At 39.8% G+C, this 17848-nt stretch overlaps 1 protein-coding gene across 2 annotated transcripts in view; it reads left to right on the forward strand.

The window, feature by feature from the left end:
• Ddr (discoidin domain-containing receptor 2) overlaps positions 1-17848 on the forward strand; it is a 2443951-nt gene that overhangs the window by 2371843 nt on the left and 54260 nt on the right. For both annotated transcript variants that reach the window (XM_067140519.2, XM_067140518.2), the window contains one exon: positions 13591-13732. In XM_067140519.2, the coding sequence (XP_066996620.1) occupies positions 13591-13732 (142 nt within the window). The remainder of the gene's footprint in view (positions 1-13590; positions 13733-17848) is intronic.

Genomic DNA, 17848 nt, shown 5'->3' on the forward strand with positions numbered 1-17848 from the left:
AACCGGCTGCCCTTCCTGACGTCAAAGAACTCGGATTAAGAATCTGTCGAGAATCGGGGATTTATAGCTAGATGCTCACCGGATGCCCTTCCCGACGGCATAAGTTACCAGGATTTGAATCGCGGTATCCATCATTGTGTCTGACTTGCAAACTCACGCGTATTTTTATTTTTTGCTGAGATATCATGCTACTTCCGTTCGCCAGCTAGAGTGGAAACTCGCAGTACTGCGTCTATTTCATCTTACAACTTGGAGGAGACAACATGTGTGTACATATAATTTATGATCTTTCACCCCCCTTAAAAAACATGTAAGTATCTCGGAACATTCTTATCCGTGTGTGTTGCAATTACTAAGCGAGTGAGCCGAGCGAGTTGGCTACGCAGTGTGCTTTCTTGATTTTCGTATGAGTGTATTCACAATTACTAAGCGTCTTAGCAGTGTGATGAACGAGTTAGCTACGCGGTATAGATTTTTTTTCGTGCCGAGCGAGTTGGCTACGCAGTGTGCTTTCTTGATTTTCGTATGAGTGTATTCACAATTACTAAGCGTCTTAGCAGTGTGATGAACGAGTTAGCTACGCGGTATAGATTTTTTATTTTTATTTTCGTACTAAGCAAATCATTTGAAGTGTTAGGTATGCGATATGTGCACAGTGTGTTTTTAGCTATGCGATATGTGTACAGTGCGTATGTTAATCATTGAAGTTGTACTGAACACATCAAACAATGTTCGATTCTAGGCTTGCTATGTTTCAATCTAAACAAAGGTATCCCCTAACATGTTGTATCGGATCACATGTAACGACATCGAGTGCAGTGTTCGATTCTAGTCTTGTTAGTTTCAATCTAAACAAAGGTATCCCCTAACATGTTGTACAGTGTTCGGTTCTTAGGATAAAGGTATCCCCTAACATGTTGTATCGGGTCACATGTAACGACATCGAGTACAGCGTTCGATTCTACTTATGTAGTGTTCTGAACACACCAGACAATGTTTTAATCACATGTTGAAGTTAACGACATCGAGTACAGTGTTCGATTCTACTTATTTTGTGTTCTGAACACATCAATCAATGTACAGTGTTCAATTCTAGTCTTGTTATGTTTTCAATCTGATCTTCCGACATCGAGTGCAGTGTTCAATTCTAGTCTTGTTATGTTTCAATCTAAACAAAGGTATCCCCTAATACAGCGTTCGATTCTACTTATGTAGTGTTCTGAACACACCAGCCAATGTTTTAATCACATGTTGAAGTTAACGACATCGAGTACAGTGTTCGATTCTACTTATTTTGTGTTCTGAACACATCAATCAATGTGCAGTGTTCAATTCTAGTCTTGTTATGTTTCAATCTAAACAAAGGTATCCCCTAATACAGCGTTCGATTAGTGTTCTGAACACACCACACAATGTTTTAATCACATGTTGTATCGAGTACAGTGTTCGATTCTACTTATTTTGTGTTCTGAACACATCAATCAATGTTCTGATCACATGTTGTACTGGCTGTCTCATAAGGAGCTATGTATAGCCGCCATCTTGCATCCGCCATCTTGCGCAAGCATCCTTAGGGCGTCTCTAGCCATGGATCCTTGAGCCGCCTCATAAGAGCAACCACCATCTCGCGCAAGCATCCCTCATAAGGAGCCTTGTATAACCGCCATCTTGCGCAAGCATCCCAAGGGCGTCTATGTATAGCGATCATCTTGCATGAGCACCTTTAAGGAGTCATGTATAGCTACCATCTTGTGCAATTAGCGTCGAGAGATGGCTGCTGTAGAATTTTTCTTTTTAAAATTATCCGTTACCACATAGAGTGTAGCACTGAGGTTTGCGATGTAAGATGGTGGATGACAGCTGCGCGTGAGTTTGTAAAGCATGTGGAATTTGCCGCCACCACATAGATGGCAGCACGGTGCTCAAAGATAGCGGATGACAGCTAACAGAACTTTTCAAATTACCCACTACTACAGAGAGCAGCACGGTGCTCAAAGATAGCGGATGACAGCTAACGAAATTGCCCGCTACTACGTGCTTAAGGTAGTAGTCATAAAGAGGGCAGCACGGTGTTTAAAGATGGCGGATGGCAGCTAACGAAATTACCCCGCATGAGGGCAGCACGGTGCTCTGTTGATTAAAGATGTCGGATGACAGCTAACGAAATTGCCCGCAGCATAGTGCTCTGTTGGTTAAAGATGGCGGGTGACAGCCGTCAAAAAGAGCATGTGGCTTTGTTTCCAAACAAGAGCACGTGGAATTTGCCGCCACAACAAAGAGGGCAGCACTGTACTCTGTTGCTTAAAGATGGCTGTCAAAAAAAAAGCGCGTGGGTTTGTAAAGCATGTAGAATTTGCTGCCACCACATAGAGGGTAGCACGGTGCTCAAAGATAGCTGCTGTCAAAAAGCATTTTTCAAATTATCCGCCGCCACATTTCAAAGGTATCTAGCTAAAGATGGCAGCACGGTGATTAAAGATGGCGGATGATAGCTAACAGAACTTTTCAAATTGCCCGCTACTACGTGCTTAAGGTAGTAGCCATAAAGAGGGCAGCACGGTGTTCTGTAGATTAAAGATGGCGGATGACAACTGACGAAATTGCTCGCAGCACGGTGCTCAAAGATGGCGGATGACAGCTGCACATGGCTTTGTTTCCAAACAAGAGCACGTGGAATTTGCCGCCACCACATAGAGGGCAGCACTGTTCTCTCTGGATTAAAGATGGCGGATGACAGCTGTCAGAAAAGCATATAGGTTTGTAAAGCATGTGGAATTTACCGCCACCACATAGATGGCAGCACGGTGATTAAAGATGGTGGATGACAGCTGTCAGAAAAGCACATAGGTTTGTAAAGCACATGGAATTTACCGCCACCACATAGAGTGCAGCACTGTTCTCTCTGGATTAAAGATGGCGGATGACAGCTAACGAAATTGCCCGCATGATAGCAGCACGGTGCTCAAAGATGGCGGATGACAGCTGTCAAAAAAGCACGTGAATTTGTTTCCAAACAAGAGCACGTGGAATTTGCCGCCACTACATAGAGTGCGGCACTGAGGTTGGCGATGCAAGATGGCGGATGACAACTGTCAAAGGTAAGTAGCTAAAGAGGGCAGCACGGTGATTAAAGATGGTGGATGACAGCTGCACGTGGCTTTGTTTCCAAACAAGAGCACATGGAATTTGCCGCCACTACATAGGTCGCAGCACTGAGGTTTCGGATGCAAGATGGCGGATAACGTACCACATTTCAAAGGTAAGTAGCTAAAGAGGGCAGCACGATGCTCAAAGATGGTGGATGACAGCTGCACGTGGCTTTGTTTCCAAACAAGAGCACATGGAATTTGCCGCCACTACATAGAGCGCAGCACTGAGGTTTCGGATGCAAGATGGCGGATAACGTACCACATTTCAAAGGTAAGTAGCTAAAGAGGGCAGCACGATGCTCAAAGATGGTGGATGACAGCTGCACGTGGCTTTGTTTATCTCACGCTAGTGAGGTTAAGTTGGTAGCACTAAGGTTTAGACCCGTCAAGATGGCAGCACTGCCGATGACAGGTGACGAATTTTGCAGCTACTGCGATATAGAGGGCAGCACAGTGCTTTGTGGTTTAAAGATGGCGGATGACAGCTGTCAAAACAGCACGTGGCTGTCAAAAAGCACGTGGCTTTGTTTACCTCGCGCTAGTGAGGTTAAGTTGGTACCACTAAGGTTTAGGTCCGTCAAGATGGCAGTACTGAGGTTAGCGATGCGTTGTTGTCTGTCAAAAAAGCACGTGGCTTTGTTTACAAATCTGTCAAAAAGCACGTGGCTGTCAAAAAACACGTGGCTTTGTTTACCTCATGCTAGTGAGGTTAAGTTGGCACTAGTGAGGTTTAGGCCCGTCAAGATGGCAGTACTGAGGTTTGCGATGCGTTGTTGTCTGTCAAAAAGCACGTGGCTTTGTTTACAAATCTGTCAAAAAGCACGTGGTTGTCAAAAAACACGTGGCTTTGTTTATCTCGAGCTAGTTAGGTTAAGTTGGCACTACTGAGGTTTAGGCCCGTCAAGATGGCAGTACTGAGGTTAGCGATGCGTTGTTGTCGATGTCAGCTGTCAAAAAGCACGTGGCTTTGTTTACAAATTCAAATTTCGCGCTAGTTAGGTTAAGTTGGCAGCACTGGAAGAGGCCTCTGGCTGAGGTGGAGGTGGCCACTGGGAGGCCTCTGGCTGAGGTGGAGGTGGAGGTGGCCACTGGGAGCCGGAGGTGGCGGTGGCCGCCGAACTCTCCCATTATACTACTCAAGGCCATATTGGAGTGGTACTGGAAATACAAAAATATGATGAAGGTACAATGGCAGTGACGTAATGTGAACAAAACTCAGCCAACTTGTACAACAATTTATCACATCCGGGATAGAATTGAAGTCGACGGTACTGTTCAGGATGTGTAACAGAAAATGTCTGGCCAACCAAAAAGATCACAAGTCCAGCTTCTAGCACTGCTGTGTTGCAACATTTTACTAGGTCACCTCAAAAATCTGTTATCAGGATGCACGTGAAAGCCAGATAAGCCGGTCAACAGTATGATGATTTCTGAAGGCTGTAAAGTTGGAAGTGTACATTCCAAGATCGCTGCACGCTATGAACGAGGATGACCCGGATTGAAGGATGGAGTACTGCAAGTAGTTTGAAGGCATGCTTCACGAGGATGAATGGTTTGCAAGGATGGTTGTCTGGTCTGACGAGGTGCAACTCAAACTGAATGGTACTGCAAACTGCCACAACTGCGTGTACTGCACTCCTGAAAATCCTCAAATTAATGTGGACAAACATGTTAATCTACCCAATGTTAATGTGTGGTGTGGTCTGTCATCGAACAGTTCGATTGACCCATTTTCCTTTGATGGTACCGTTACTGGTTAGATCTATATTCATATGCTGCAAACATCGATTTTACCTGCCATCCGAGAGATGTTTGGAAATGAAAGATTTTTACCTACAACAAGATGGCTCTCTGCCTCACTACCACAGATATATCAGAGCCTACTTGGATGAAAATCTACCTGGATGATGGATAGGTTGAAGAGGAGCTGTAGAGTACCCACCATGGTCTCCAGACCTTACACCTCTTGACTTCTACTTATGGGAGACCTTGAAAAATGAAGTTTATCGACAGAAGCCAGCTACAATGAATGAGCTACGAGAAACCATCAAGGCGTACTGTGTGGCTATCACATCAGCAACACTGACGGCCGTATTTCGGTTACCTGTTCAGGGGCATCGATGGTGTTTGGCCACTAATGTGGATTTCTTTGAACACAAAAAATAACCTCCCCCCATGCAAGAATTGTAATGGTATGTTATTTTGTTCCATTAATATTGACTATCAAAGGGTGTCTACATTTTTCTGGGCCCCTCTGTAGTGTCAGTAATAGCAGTGTCAGGGGTAAATGAAAATTCTATAAGTTAACTGAATTTTGGTGCAGATTTACTTCTTAAAACCTGAGGGAGTCCATTGGAAGTGAAGGCTGGACTTACAGTAATATAGAGGACTTACTATTCTGGTTCATATATATAGGCCAAATGTAGATTTATGATTCAAAATCATTGTTCTCAAAATCTTCTCAACACTCTGCAGATAAAGATTTTCTTCTTCCTAAATAAATGAGCCATACTCTGAGAATAGGTTCATCAAATAAGTAGTCGCAGCAACCTGAACATCCACATTTCACTAAATCAATGTTTATGTGTGCCAGCTCTGCCGTGTAGAGGTAGTATGCCTGCCTCTTACCCGGAGGCCCCGGGTTCAATTCCTGGCCATATCAGGAATTTTTACCTGATTCTGAGGGCTGATTCAAGATCCACTCAGCCTATATGATTGCAATGGAGGAGCTATCTGATGGTGAGATAGCAGACCTGGTCTAGAAAGCCAAGAATAATGGCCGAGAGGACTTGTCATGCTGACCACATAACATCTCACAATATGCAGGCCTCCGGGCTGAGCAGCGGTCACTTGGTATTCCAAGGCCTTGCGAGGCTGTTGTGCCATGAGTTTTACAAATTTTTATTGTTTAAGTGTGTTGGTGTGACCATGTGTACAACATTTTGTAGCTTAATTTTGTGACATTATCTTGAAACCATTTGTGCAACCTTGTGTTTCTGTTTAAACTGTACATAAATTAAAAAAAGAGATCCATCACAGGTATTAAATGCATATAAAATGTATCTGTGTGAGATAATTATGTATTTTTCAGTCAATATTGAACTTCTTTGATACAGAGGGTGAATCACCTAAAATTTGCACCCCAAATATTTCTGAAATGGAAGGTGCTATTGATGGGCTGTTTTCACAGAAATGACGAGTAACAAAGAGTGCATAGCTTTAGCCCATACATAGATTTTAATAATTATTAGAATGAGTATTATTTTTGAAAGTTACTTTTTTCAAATGGAACCATGCGTATTGATATAAACAGAATAAAACTAGAGTAAATTAGAATGTTAGTGGTGCTATTTTATAGCATTCTAGTTCAAGTAGTTTATGAGTTATTGTAGTTTGAAAATTGTAAATACCGGCAGTTGTCTGCTCCATGTGTCAGTGCCAACATAAGAGAAAACTGAATAAACAAATTCTTTGGATTCTGAAGAAGACAGAGATTTGGTCTTCAAGGATTGTGTTCAAAATGATGCATACCAACGTCAGTACAAGCTTCCAGTCTGCCATGTAAAGACTGATGCACATTTTCTAGCATTTCATCAGAAATTTCAATTCATCTGATGTACCGTAGTTGGCACTTCCTTGTAAACAGTGTCTTTTAGCTTTTCCCAGAGAAAAATTTAGACGAATAAGTTTGGATGGTGTCTTTAAAAGTAGGAAAGATCACAATATGAAGATAAAGTTGGAATTCAAGAGGACCAATTGGGGCAAATATTCATTTATAGGAAGGGGAGTTAGGGATTGGAATAACTTACCAAGGGAGATGTTCAATAAATTTCCAATTTTTTGAAATCATTTAAGAAAAGGCTAGGAAAACAACAGTAGAAAATCTGCCACCTGGGCTACTGCACTAAATTTGCAGAGCAGTAGTGATTGATTGATGGATGGATGGATGGATGGATGGATGGATGGATGGATGGATGGATGGATGGATGGATGGATGGATGGACGGACGGACGGACGGACGGACGGACTGGCTAACAAAGGAAGTCTCCTTCATCCAATTCAACAATTTGGAAACAATTTGTAAAGGCAAGCTGTAGTACAGCGTGCACTATGTGCTGGACAGCCATCATGCTGGTAGCAAATATTCCTCCGAGTCTGCAGTGAAACATTTTCTAACATCCGTGGAAGTTCTTCTGTTGGGAGGTTGAGATACTTTTGAGAATCTTGTGTTCCTTCTATGAAAAAATGGCCTATTAGTTTGCTGATAGCTCACTGTTCCACTCCACACAATTAAACTCCATGGATGCTGATGTCCCCACCTGATGCAATCAAAGGGGATTGTTTACAAAACAATAGGGCATGTTTTGCAGGTTTTTGGCAGTGATTTGTAAATGTTGCTACATCACTAAACAAGATACATGATAAACCTGGTATATCTTATCTTAATGCCCACATTTAAAAGATTCTCAAAATTGCTTCAATGCTTCCCTTGATAGAGAAAAGTATGATACAGGTGGAACTTGTTATGGTGGAGAATGCATAGTATACTTGCCTGATTTATACCATTTCCTTGTGTGATTTCATGGGAACTAACATGGAGATCTGTAGCAACAGCAGCTAGATCATTAATTTCACCCTCATATCCAGTCACTCATTTCCTACTGTTAAGTTTTATAGATGTTACATTTCCAGTTTCAAATAATTATCTCAAAATCAAATCTAAATCTCTTTATTTGCAAATGAGGTGTCTACCCTGGTAGCAAATGGTACACTAAAATACATTATTGTCAAGCACTAAATTTTTAATTAACAAGAGACTAAGAAAATTTTCCTAGAATACAATATTATACAATATACGTTAATAATTTTTTTTTTGTTAAACACACACATCATCCTTAATAAATTTATATTGTTTACAAAATTCTACTTATGATATCTCCTATACTTACAAACATAGTCAACTCAAATACATTATGTGAAATTACTTCTAATAAAACTATACAACTGGTATAAGATTAAAATTAACAGTGTATTTATTTACATATTTATATTATACCTATTTTGGAACCTAAGTAGCAAAATGACCTGCTGCGTCTTAACCAGAGCCCCTTTTGCCACCACTTTTCAGAGTTCCTGAAGGGCCTTCGCAGCTACCGTAGCGGTCCCAGGGCCCTCGAAGTCCCCACTGTACTTCACCCCTACATGGGCTGTCCCAACTCCATAGACCAGGGGATGGAATTAATTTAATCGCACACATTTTTTATTTATAATATCCTGCACTGGTCAAATGCCCTCTAACATTTCATTTATTTTTTCTGTTGCTGTTTATTCTCTTCTTGAATATCTGTACAGATTTTGGAAAAGGATCATACACTACCCCTGGTAAACTGTTCCAATCCTTCACACCCTTCCCAGTGAATGAAAATTTACCCCAATCACTTCTGCTAAAATTCCTTCTAATTTTGTACTTGTGGTCAGTTCTGCCAATATAATTACTTTCCAACTGAAGCCCCTCACGGATATCTCTCCATGCTTCTTCTCCTGTATAGGCTCTATATAACCCTATAAGTCTAGTTTTCTCCCTTCTCTTACTTAAAGTTTCCCACCCAAGTTCCTTTAACATTTCTGATACACTACTCTTCCTCCTGAAATCCCCTGTAACAAATCTTGCTGCTTTCCTCTGCACACCATCTAGTTCTTTTATTAGGTATTCTTGGTGAGGTTCCCAAACACTGTTTGAATTCTCCAATAATGGACGAACCATACTTAAGTAACTTTTCTCTTTTAATTCTTTGTTGCATCCTTTAAGTAGCCTCATTATGACATGTAATGATCTGTATGCTTTCCCAACAATGTCATCAACATGACCCTTCCAGTGCAAATTACTTTCAAATCTCACACCTAAGTATTTGCACTTGCCATCTTTTAGGATAACTAACTCATCCAAAGTATATTCAAATTGGGTTTTAAAGCACCTGTTTGTAAATGTTGTAACAGTTGATTTGCCTCCATTAACCTTCATATTATTTTCTTCAACCCATTGTTGGATACTCTCAAGGTCCCTTTGTAATTCTGAACAATCCTCAGTATTATTTATTTCCCTATAAACAATTATGTCATCTGCATACAATCTTATTTTTGATGTTATATTGTTCCCTAAATCATTTGCGTATATTAAGAAAAGTAACAGATCGATTATACTACCCTTTGCAATTCCCTTCCAAACTTTCTGTTCCTGTGATACATTATTTCCTACTTTAACTTTCTGAACCCTTGAATTTAGAAATGTTCTTATCCAATGTATAACCCTTAGGTCCAATCCTATTCCCTCCAATTTCTTTAATAATATTCCATGTTCCACTCTATCAAAGGCTTTGGAAAGATCTATGGCTATGCAATCTAACTGGCCTCCTGAATCCAACTGATCTGATATGCCCTGCTGAAATCCCACCAGTTGTGCCTCACAAGAAAATTTCTTTCTAAATCCATACTGGCTCCTCATGAACCAATTTTTATAGTCACATATCCCTCTGATGTACTTTGCTATTAAACTCTCCAGTATTTTACAAATTGATTGGTCTGTAGTTCTCTGGTTTCCTTTTATCACCCTTTACTTTATAAATGGGTATTATTATAGATTCCTTCCATTCCTTTGGTATTATAATATTATTTATGACATAGTCCAAGAGAAATTTTAAATAAGGCACTATGTACCACCCCATTGTCTTTAATACCTCCCCAGTAATTTGATCACTTCCTGCTGCTTTTCCTTGCTGAAGCAGTTGGATTTCTCTGAAAATATCTTCATTTGTGAATGAGAAGCTTCTTGTTTCTCTCTGTGTCTCTCCCTCTCTATCTTCTGTTATGGTTTCCAACTCCTGACAATCTTCTACTGAATCTCTGAATTCCCTACTAAATAGATTTGCTTTCTCAGTATCTGTTAAATAGTGTTCACCCCCTTCTCCCACCATTGTAGGAATTTGGATTCCTTTTCCTTTTTGATTCCTATTATATGAATACTGCCTCTTCTATTTCCCTTTGTGGTCATTACCCTCTTGAAGTATGCCATTAATATAATTCTCTTTTGCTTTCTTTTTCACTCTATTCAGTTCCCTCATTAGCTGTTTTCTAGTTTCTTTATTCTCCCTACCCTCTTTGATTTTCCTGTTTACTATTCTACATTTTCTTTTTAATTTTCTTATTTCCCTTGTATAATAAACAGGGTCTGAGGTCATTTTACTCTTCTTAACAGGTACAAATCTCTTCTCTCCTTCCCAAATGATTCCTTTAAATTTAGCCCAAAGTGTATCCACATTATTCCCTTCACTTATCCAACAACTGAATTGTGATTTAAGGTAAGTCCCAAATTCATCAACTTTAGTTTTTCTGTATAATTTCTTGTCTTGTGTGATCCTCTTATTAAACATTTTTGGTACGAGTCCTACATCCATTATTACAGCCTTATGGTCACCTATTCCTTCAATTACCTCAGTTTTATCAACAATTTCCCATAGTTTAACCAAGAATACATCTAACATGTTATTGAGACGAGTTGGTTCTTGTACTACTTGTGTAAATCCTCCCTCCCAAATTAACTTATTTGCCAGTTTCTGTTCATGGGCTTCACTTGCAGCTCCATTCCACTCAACTTCAGGCAAGTTTAGATCTCCCCCAATTATTACCATGTCATTATTGTTTTTATGAGTATAATCTATTATTTTCTCAAATATTTCCATGTCTCTTTCCTCTCTTCCAGGCCTATATGTTCCTATAATTCCCACCTCCTTCATATTATCACAAACTAATTTTATCCCTAATATTTCATCCCTTTCATCAGTAAACCATTCATGTGAACAATAAGTTTCCTTCACTAGAATAAACACCCCCCTCCCATTTTATCTCCTCGGTCTCTACGATAGACTGTATACCCTTCTGGAAATACTTCTGTATTACCCACCCCTTCTCTCAACCATGATTCCACTCCTATCTCCACATCAATCTCACAAGATTCCATCAGTGTACCGAATTCTAATTGTTTATTTACTACAGTTTACTAAGAGCAATCTCAGACCCCCTTCCTCCCTAACACTTGACTGTTGCAGTTGGGTAACATTTGACTCATGAGTTGAGAACGTCCCTGGAACCCAGACCCTTGTACATATATCTTGATTTAAGGATCTGGGTTTCTGAGAAGTTTCCCTGTATGTGCCAGTTTAGTGGTATGGGTTTTCTTAAGTACAGAATAGTTTGCAAATCTCTGTTGATAATTGTAGCAATTTGTCTACAGAGAGTTGCTTTTCCATTACCATTCAGATGTAACCCATGCCTAGTGAACATATGCCTGCCAAGACCTAAAGTATCTACTACATAGACATTTCTAAAACTCTTACATAATCTCTTGATTTTTATATTTACATCATGTACAGCTTTGTTCACACACGAATCCTCTAAAAGGTTATACCTGGGTGGCACATTAACTACAATTACTTTTGAGTCAGGTAGTTTGGAAATTTTACCTCTGAGGGTCGTAATTAGTTCCTCACCTTCATTTGCAGCAATGTCATTTGTACCACTCACAATCACCGCATAATTGTCCTTCTCTAACACAGGATCACAACTTGAATGGACGTCTTCACTTTTGGCACCTGGTTTTATTAGTCCTAAAACCTCACTTTCTGGATTATGCACCCCATCCTTGATGCCTTCTGCCATACCCCGCCCTTGACTGTCTGCGTAGAGATGAATTTTTTGCGATCTTGACTTTCGGTTGGTTTTCTTCTTCTGTAGGTTACCTCCACTGGATTTAAAATTATTTGGAAAACTTGGTGTGTCTTCTTCTTGAACTTGTTGTAATAACTGAAATCTATTTTGGCACCGCAAAGAGTTTTTCCCCCCGTTTTAATTTGTACGTAGACTCTCCCATATGTTTAACATTAGGCCTAAAATGGCTACGCGTCACTTCCGTCCACGGCGATTTTTCTTCTCCAATGTCTTCTTTATCTTCCAGTTTCTGTATTCTGTCTTTAAGCTTTCATTTTCATGTTTCTGAGCGCATAAGTCTTCTTGTAGCACTCCTAAAATTTTAATTATAGTTTCGTAAGTCCCTCTTCCTTGTTGTTCTGCCTCACTGTCAGTTTGTTTACACTCGGGACACAGCCACACACTTTCTTCAATATCAGTCCTATTTACAATATTTCCACAACGAAAATGGTACCATTCATCACACTTACGACACAGAATCCCATTTTTAACTACTCTTCTGCATTTGCCACATTTTTCACTGCACCTTACACCATTATCCACTACGGATATCACAGACTCACACACAGTAGTCGCCATCTTGACAGGTACCGCTGTTTTTAACATGAGTATCATAACTCTTCTGTGTGAGAAGGATGAAAACTGCTAAACATATAGTCATAAGCATTTCACCGAATACGCATTACAAATAAAATACTTTTAAACTCTGCCTGTCCTCTCCTCACGTCACGAGCAGTCTGCGGACTGGAGAGCAGAGCGAGACAAGTATCCCGTACAGTGGACTCGGTGAACCACTCGCTGCTCGCATTCACAGGGTCACGCCACCATACTCGCTACGGCGGAGTGAAAGAGTTAATGTCAATAGGCATTTTTCCATGTGATCAAAATGCAACTTTCTAAAATAAGACACATTCTAGTAATTATTAAAATCTGTGTATGGGCTACGATTATGATCCCTTGGTTACATTTCATTTCTGTGGAAAGGACACATCAATAGCACCTTCCATTTCAGAAATATTTATTGTGAAAATTTTAGGTAATTCATCGTGTCGCGCGCGCGCGCGTGTGTGCGTGTGTCTCTCTCTCTCACGCGTGCAGAAATTGTCTCATTGGAAATCGATATGAGATCAAGCTGTCGGACATTGGAACATGTCACAGCTTTTACTCAGCTGATTATTATTGTGGAGATGGTGGATTTATCCATGTGAGAAAAATCAAACTGTTGGAAAATTTGATGTATTGTGAGGAGGGCAGCACTCTACTTCCTCAGAAGTTATAGTAAAGCTCCTGCAAATTTGAGCTTTAAGTCATAGTTTACTTGATAAAATCAGAACGAGGAAACCATTTTGCATCATTAAAACAGTCATGGTTTACAGTGAAAATGAAGTAATATATCTGGAAATATGAAGTTTTCTAGTAGTTTGTTTCATTTAACATGCATAAAACCAAAAGAAGAATATATTTTTTATTGATACTGATGGAATTGGATATTGAACTAGTTTCAAGACATGTACATACATTGCATTTAAGTTCATGAAAACATTATGTTGTAAGGAAAGCTGTGATACTGCATTTCATTTCTTTTATCCTGCATGAACTAATAAATGTTAAAAGAACACACATTATGAGTGTATGATCAGATGCATTATTGTTTTGTATGTCTGTTTGTGTGTGTGCGCAGAAATTGTCTCGTTGGACATCGATATGAGATTAAGGTGTCGGACATCGGAACATGTCACAGCCTTTACTCAGCTGATTATTATTGCGGAGATGGTGGAGAAGTCCTACCAATTCGATGGATGGCATGGGAAAGCATTATTCTTGTAAGTTTGATTTAGTTATTTGATAACATTTTAATTGAAACTGTTGCCAATTCTCAGTCTGTAATTAATTATAAGGAATATGTAATAGGTATATAGCAATATGTAATGTTACAGGTTCTGTAGGCATGTAGTTAATTATAGTTAATGATAATTTTTGTAGATTAAGTGAAAATTTATGCTAATCACAATATAACAATTATATAATAATTTAATTTATTCACATACGTATATTTATGTAATGCATAAACATCACCACACATCTTCATTATGGACAGTTATACTTTTCAGCATTCAGTCTGCAAGCTTTTGTGAATTAACTAAATGCCTTCAAAATCCTCCATTTGCAACTAGCTCTAGGCCCGTTTAGTACCATATCTCTCGTCATTAAATTATCCAACACCGAGTCTAACCATTGTCACATTGGTCTTCCCCTACTTCTCTTAACCTAAATGGCTGGGTCTGTTATTTTCTTGGGTAACCTACCGTCCTCCACTTTGTAACATTGGTCTAAGAAATGTGAAAATAATTAATAATAATTATTTATTTATTGCAGCCAATGGCCATACACACAATAATACACAATGATTAGGTTACATAGGTAATTCAGTTCCGTAGGTAACAATGTACACAGTCAGATAGTCATTGTCAGGTACTCACTAGCAGTCATAGTAGGGATCGACATTCGTTCCGTTTGTGGGACCTCTTATAAAACTCCTTTGGAGCTCCTTTATGTTAAATCCTCTCTTGGGTCGCGTAGCGTTACACATAGCGGGGGTAGGCCCATTGGTTTTCTATTTGTGGGAGTGCGTTTAAGAGGTCGTTTTTCTTAAAGACATATTGATATTCATAATTATAGAAGGCTGTTCCAAAGTCGTACGTGTGGGGTGGCTTTTAAGGGGCGAGAGAGATAGATGGACTAAGTGCGTTTGCTGATCATACCGGGAGACAACTATTCTAGCTTTCAGCTAGTAAGCAGGTCCATACAGTGATGTTCATCTGTTAACGTGTTCCATCTGTGAGAGGACATTTCTTATCCGCACACTTTATCTTGGTGCATTTACGCCCTAGTGCTGAATCGATCGACCTCGGCGATCTTCGAGAGTCGTACTGGCAACCTTTGAAACACAAACTATGAATGTCTTACGAATCGTTGTGCGACATCTGTCGTACACTTTACGTACTAGTACTGTTGTTGTTTACACAACAAAGCCAAAGTATAGAATTCATGCTAGGAACAAGATTCGAATCGAAAATGTTTTATAATGGTATATAATGTGTATGTGACATAGTTGTTGGCTTAAGATGATAACGGTTTAGAAATTTCATATCGATCGATCATATTCTCGATTCAATTCAGATTTCATTTTCATTCAGTTGGCAGCACCAGGCAGCACTATCGATACCGGGACAGCTCCCTCCTTACTCCTCACTCCCGTACACAAATGCACCAGATAAAGATAGGTTTTCAAAAGAAGTTAACAGGATAAATATTCCTCCAAGGAGGCATTAAATCTTACAAAATTAATTTAGACAAAAAAAGCAAATAAGTAAATTATTTAACAACATTAAATTTATAAGTAGGAAGACGAATAAGTAAGTCTATAATATTGCAGCCAAGCTAACCTATTTGCAACAGGAAATGTTTTACCCAGTATCAGGCTGGTCTCTGCCTCAGACACAAATTGTAACGCATAGTGGTGAGAGGCTATATGCTTGTCTAATTTGCGACACTGTATTGAGATCGCTAATTACAGGGCACAGTGATGTAGAGTCTTCTATCTGTCTAATTTGCAACACACTGTTGAACATGCCTCGTCCGTTATAAGTGCATGCGGTTCCTCTTTACCAGTCTTTAGCGAGTGCGGTAATGGATATTGTTCTTGAGGTGCAGTTGATGAGGTGGTACCTGGGGCATTTTCCACCACAGAGCCGGCAGGTACATTCTTCGTCTGGTTCGTGGTATCCAGCGGTTTGGCATACCTTTCCGTGGAACCCGTGGACGCCGAATCGGGTGAAGGTGTGGCGAAGGTTGTAGCCCGGCCCCTTCCATTCGTCGTTTCTCACTGCCTCCGTTTCATAGAATTCTTCCGGGATTTGCTGTGCTTTTCGTCGTCTGTCTTCCAGGACTGCCGCGGATGCTTCCGTGTCGGGAAGATTGAAGGAGGTTTTTATGTCATCTAGGAAGAACGGTTCATCCACCAGGGTGTACACCAGTCTGTTCATTGTATATTTTGATAGTTGGGGGATCCGCTTGAGGTATCTGGCTTTGATATTTTCAATCCTTTTTAGATTCGCTGTGGTTAGTTTGTGCCAGATTAATTGTATACCGTACGTTGCCACCGGGGTAACTTTGAGTTTGAACAATGTCACGGCCGTTTTCACCGATAGATTGGGGATTTCGAACATTGCTCTAGTTGCTGCTATCGCTCTTTCTTTGACGTGTAGTGTGTAAGTTGCTCCTGTGGTCTGTAGCGTGATACCTAGGTACTTGAATGATGGTACTACATTCAGTAAGGGCTTCAACCACAAGTTACCAAATAAGGGGTTCTTACTTCAAACTTATGCCTAAATGGTAACATACCTTAGTCTTAGTTTTGGTGGATTGACAGAAGAAACATTCTGAGGAAGTAACATAAGTTTATTTTAACATGTGCAGTGGAATGTCAAAAATATTAGGCCCCAAATCATTAGAGGGATCCGTGGCCATAGAATGTAACAAACATCAAGCATAAGAAAATTTTGAAATAAAAATTAGTTGCTTTCCTAATATAAACTCCAACTGGGACGTTGCCCCATTTTTTGTTAAATGCTAGGCCCAAATGATAGATAGGTTTTCAAAAGAAGTTAACAGGATAAATATTCCTCCAAGGAGGCATTAAATCTTACAAAATTAATTGAGACAAGAAAAGCAAATAAGTAAATTATTTAACAACATTAAATTTATAAGTAGGAAGACGAATAAGTAAGCCTATAATATTGCAGCCAAGCTAACCTATTTGCAACAGGAAATGTTTTACCCAGTATCAGTTTAAAACAAAGTTACAAAAATTTACATGATAGTAAAACAATATCTGTTTTAGATACAATAAAAGCATTCCAAGCGATGTAACTTACAGTATGCAGATAAACACCCAACAATGTATATAAAGATAGTGAAACAAGGTGGGTAAGGAAGGAATGTAGGAGTCCGAGAGACACGATTAAAAAATTTTACTTAATGCACCAGAGACAAGTTCACATGCACGAAAGTTCCGATATAACATGATTATTATAAGTTTTCGTGGATATATATCAAAACAGTATTACTGTCCTTCATTCACCCGTAGCACGATAGCATTAAAGAAAGGTTGAATTATGGCCACACCAGATGGTCAACTCGCCCAGCTCCCATCAGTCTACCGAAGAAAATATGGATGAAAAGTGAAAGTTACTCATAATGTTTCTCATTTGAAAAGGAGGTAGAATTCTATGGACCAGAGAGCCAGCTCTGTCCAGCAAATGGTAGTGTGCTCGTGCATCCAGCCAGAAATACAGTCTCAGTTCGACCTGCCGAGGATGGCAGGAACAACATGTTTATATGCAAGTTAGCTGCTTCGAGAAGCTACAGGATGTTAACTAGAAGCAACTGCCGTAATGGGGGTGGTGACCAGTAAGAAGTCAACCGGTAAAGATAATGGGAATATAGATAGACGTAGAGGCAAGTGTATAATATGTGTACATCACAACACAATGTCCCCCACATGCAGAAAATAGTTCTGTTTTTGTTGTATTCATAGCCATAAAGATCTTCGGGCTTCCTTGTTGTGGGTGATCCAAAGTTGTTGATGAAGTTGCAAAGTTCTTGAAGAAGTTACGATAAAACACACTGCCTGACAGAAAATTAAGCACCCAGAAGGAGTGGTTGAAAGTGAATGAAATTACATATGCTGAAAGGCCTTGTGCCTTTATAAAACTGATTACAATAAGGGATGAAAGAGGCAAGCCCGTTAGCAGTTACGCGTGGAATGCTGGCGCCAGGTCAGTAGGGTGTCGCGCCCCATCTGGCAACAATGCATGCCCTTATGCGGTTTGGAATGGTGTCAGACAGCCTTTAGATCCTCTCCCTAGGCAGGTTTA

Source organism: Anabrus simplex, chromosome 2 (assembly GCF_040414725.1).
Source record: "Anabrus simplex isolate iqAnaSimp1 chromosome 2, ASM4041472v1, whole genome shotgun sequence".
NCBI lineage: Eukaryota > Metazoa > Arthropoda > Insecta > Orthoptera > Tettigoniidae > Anabrus > Anabrus simplex.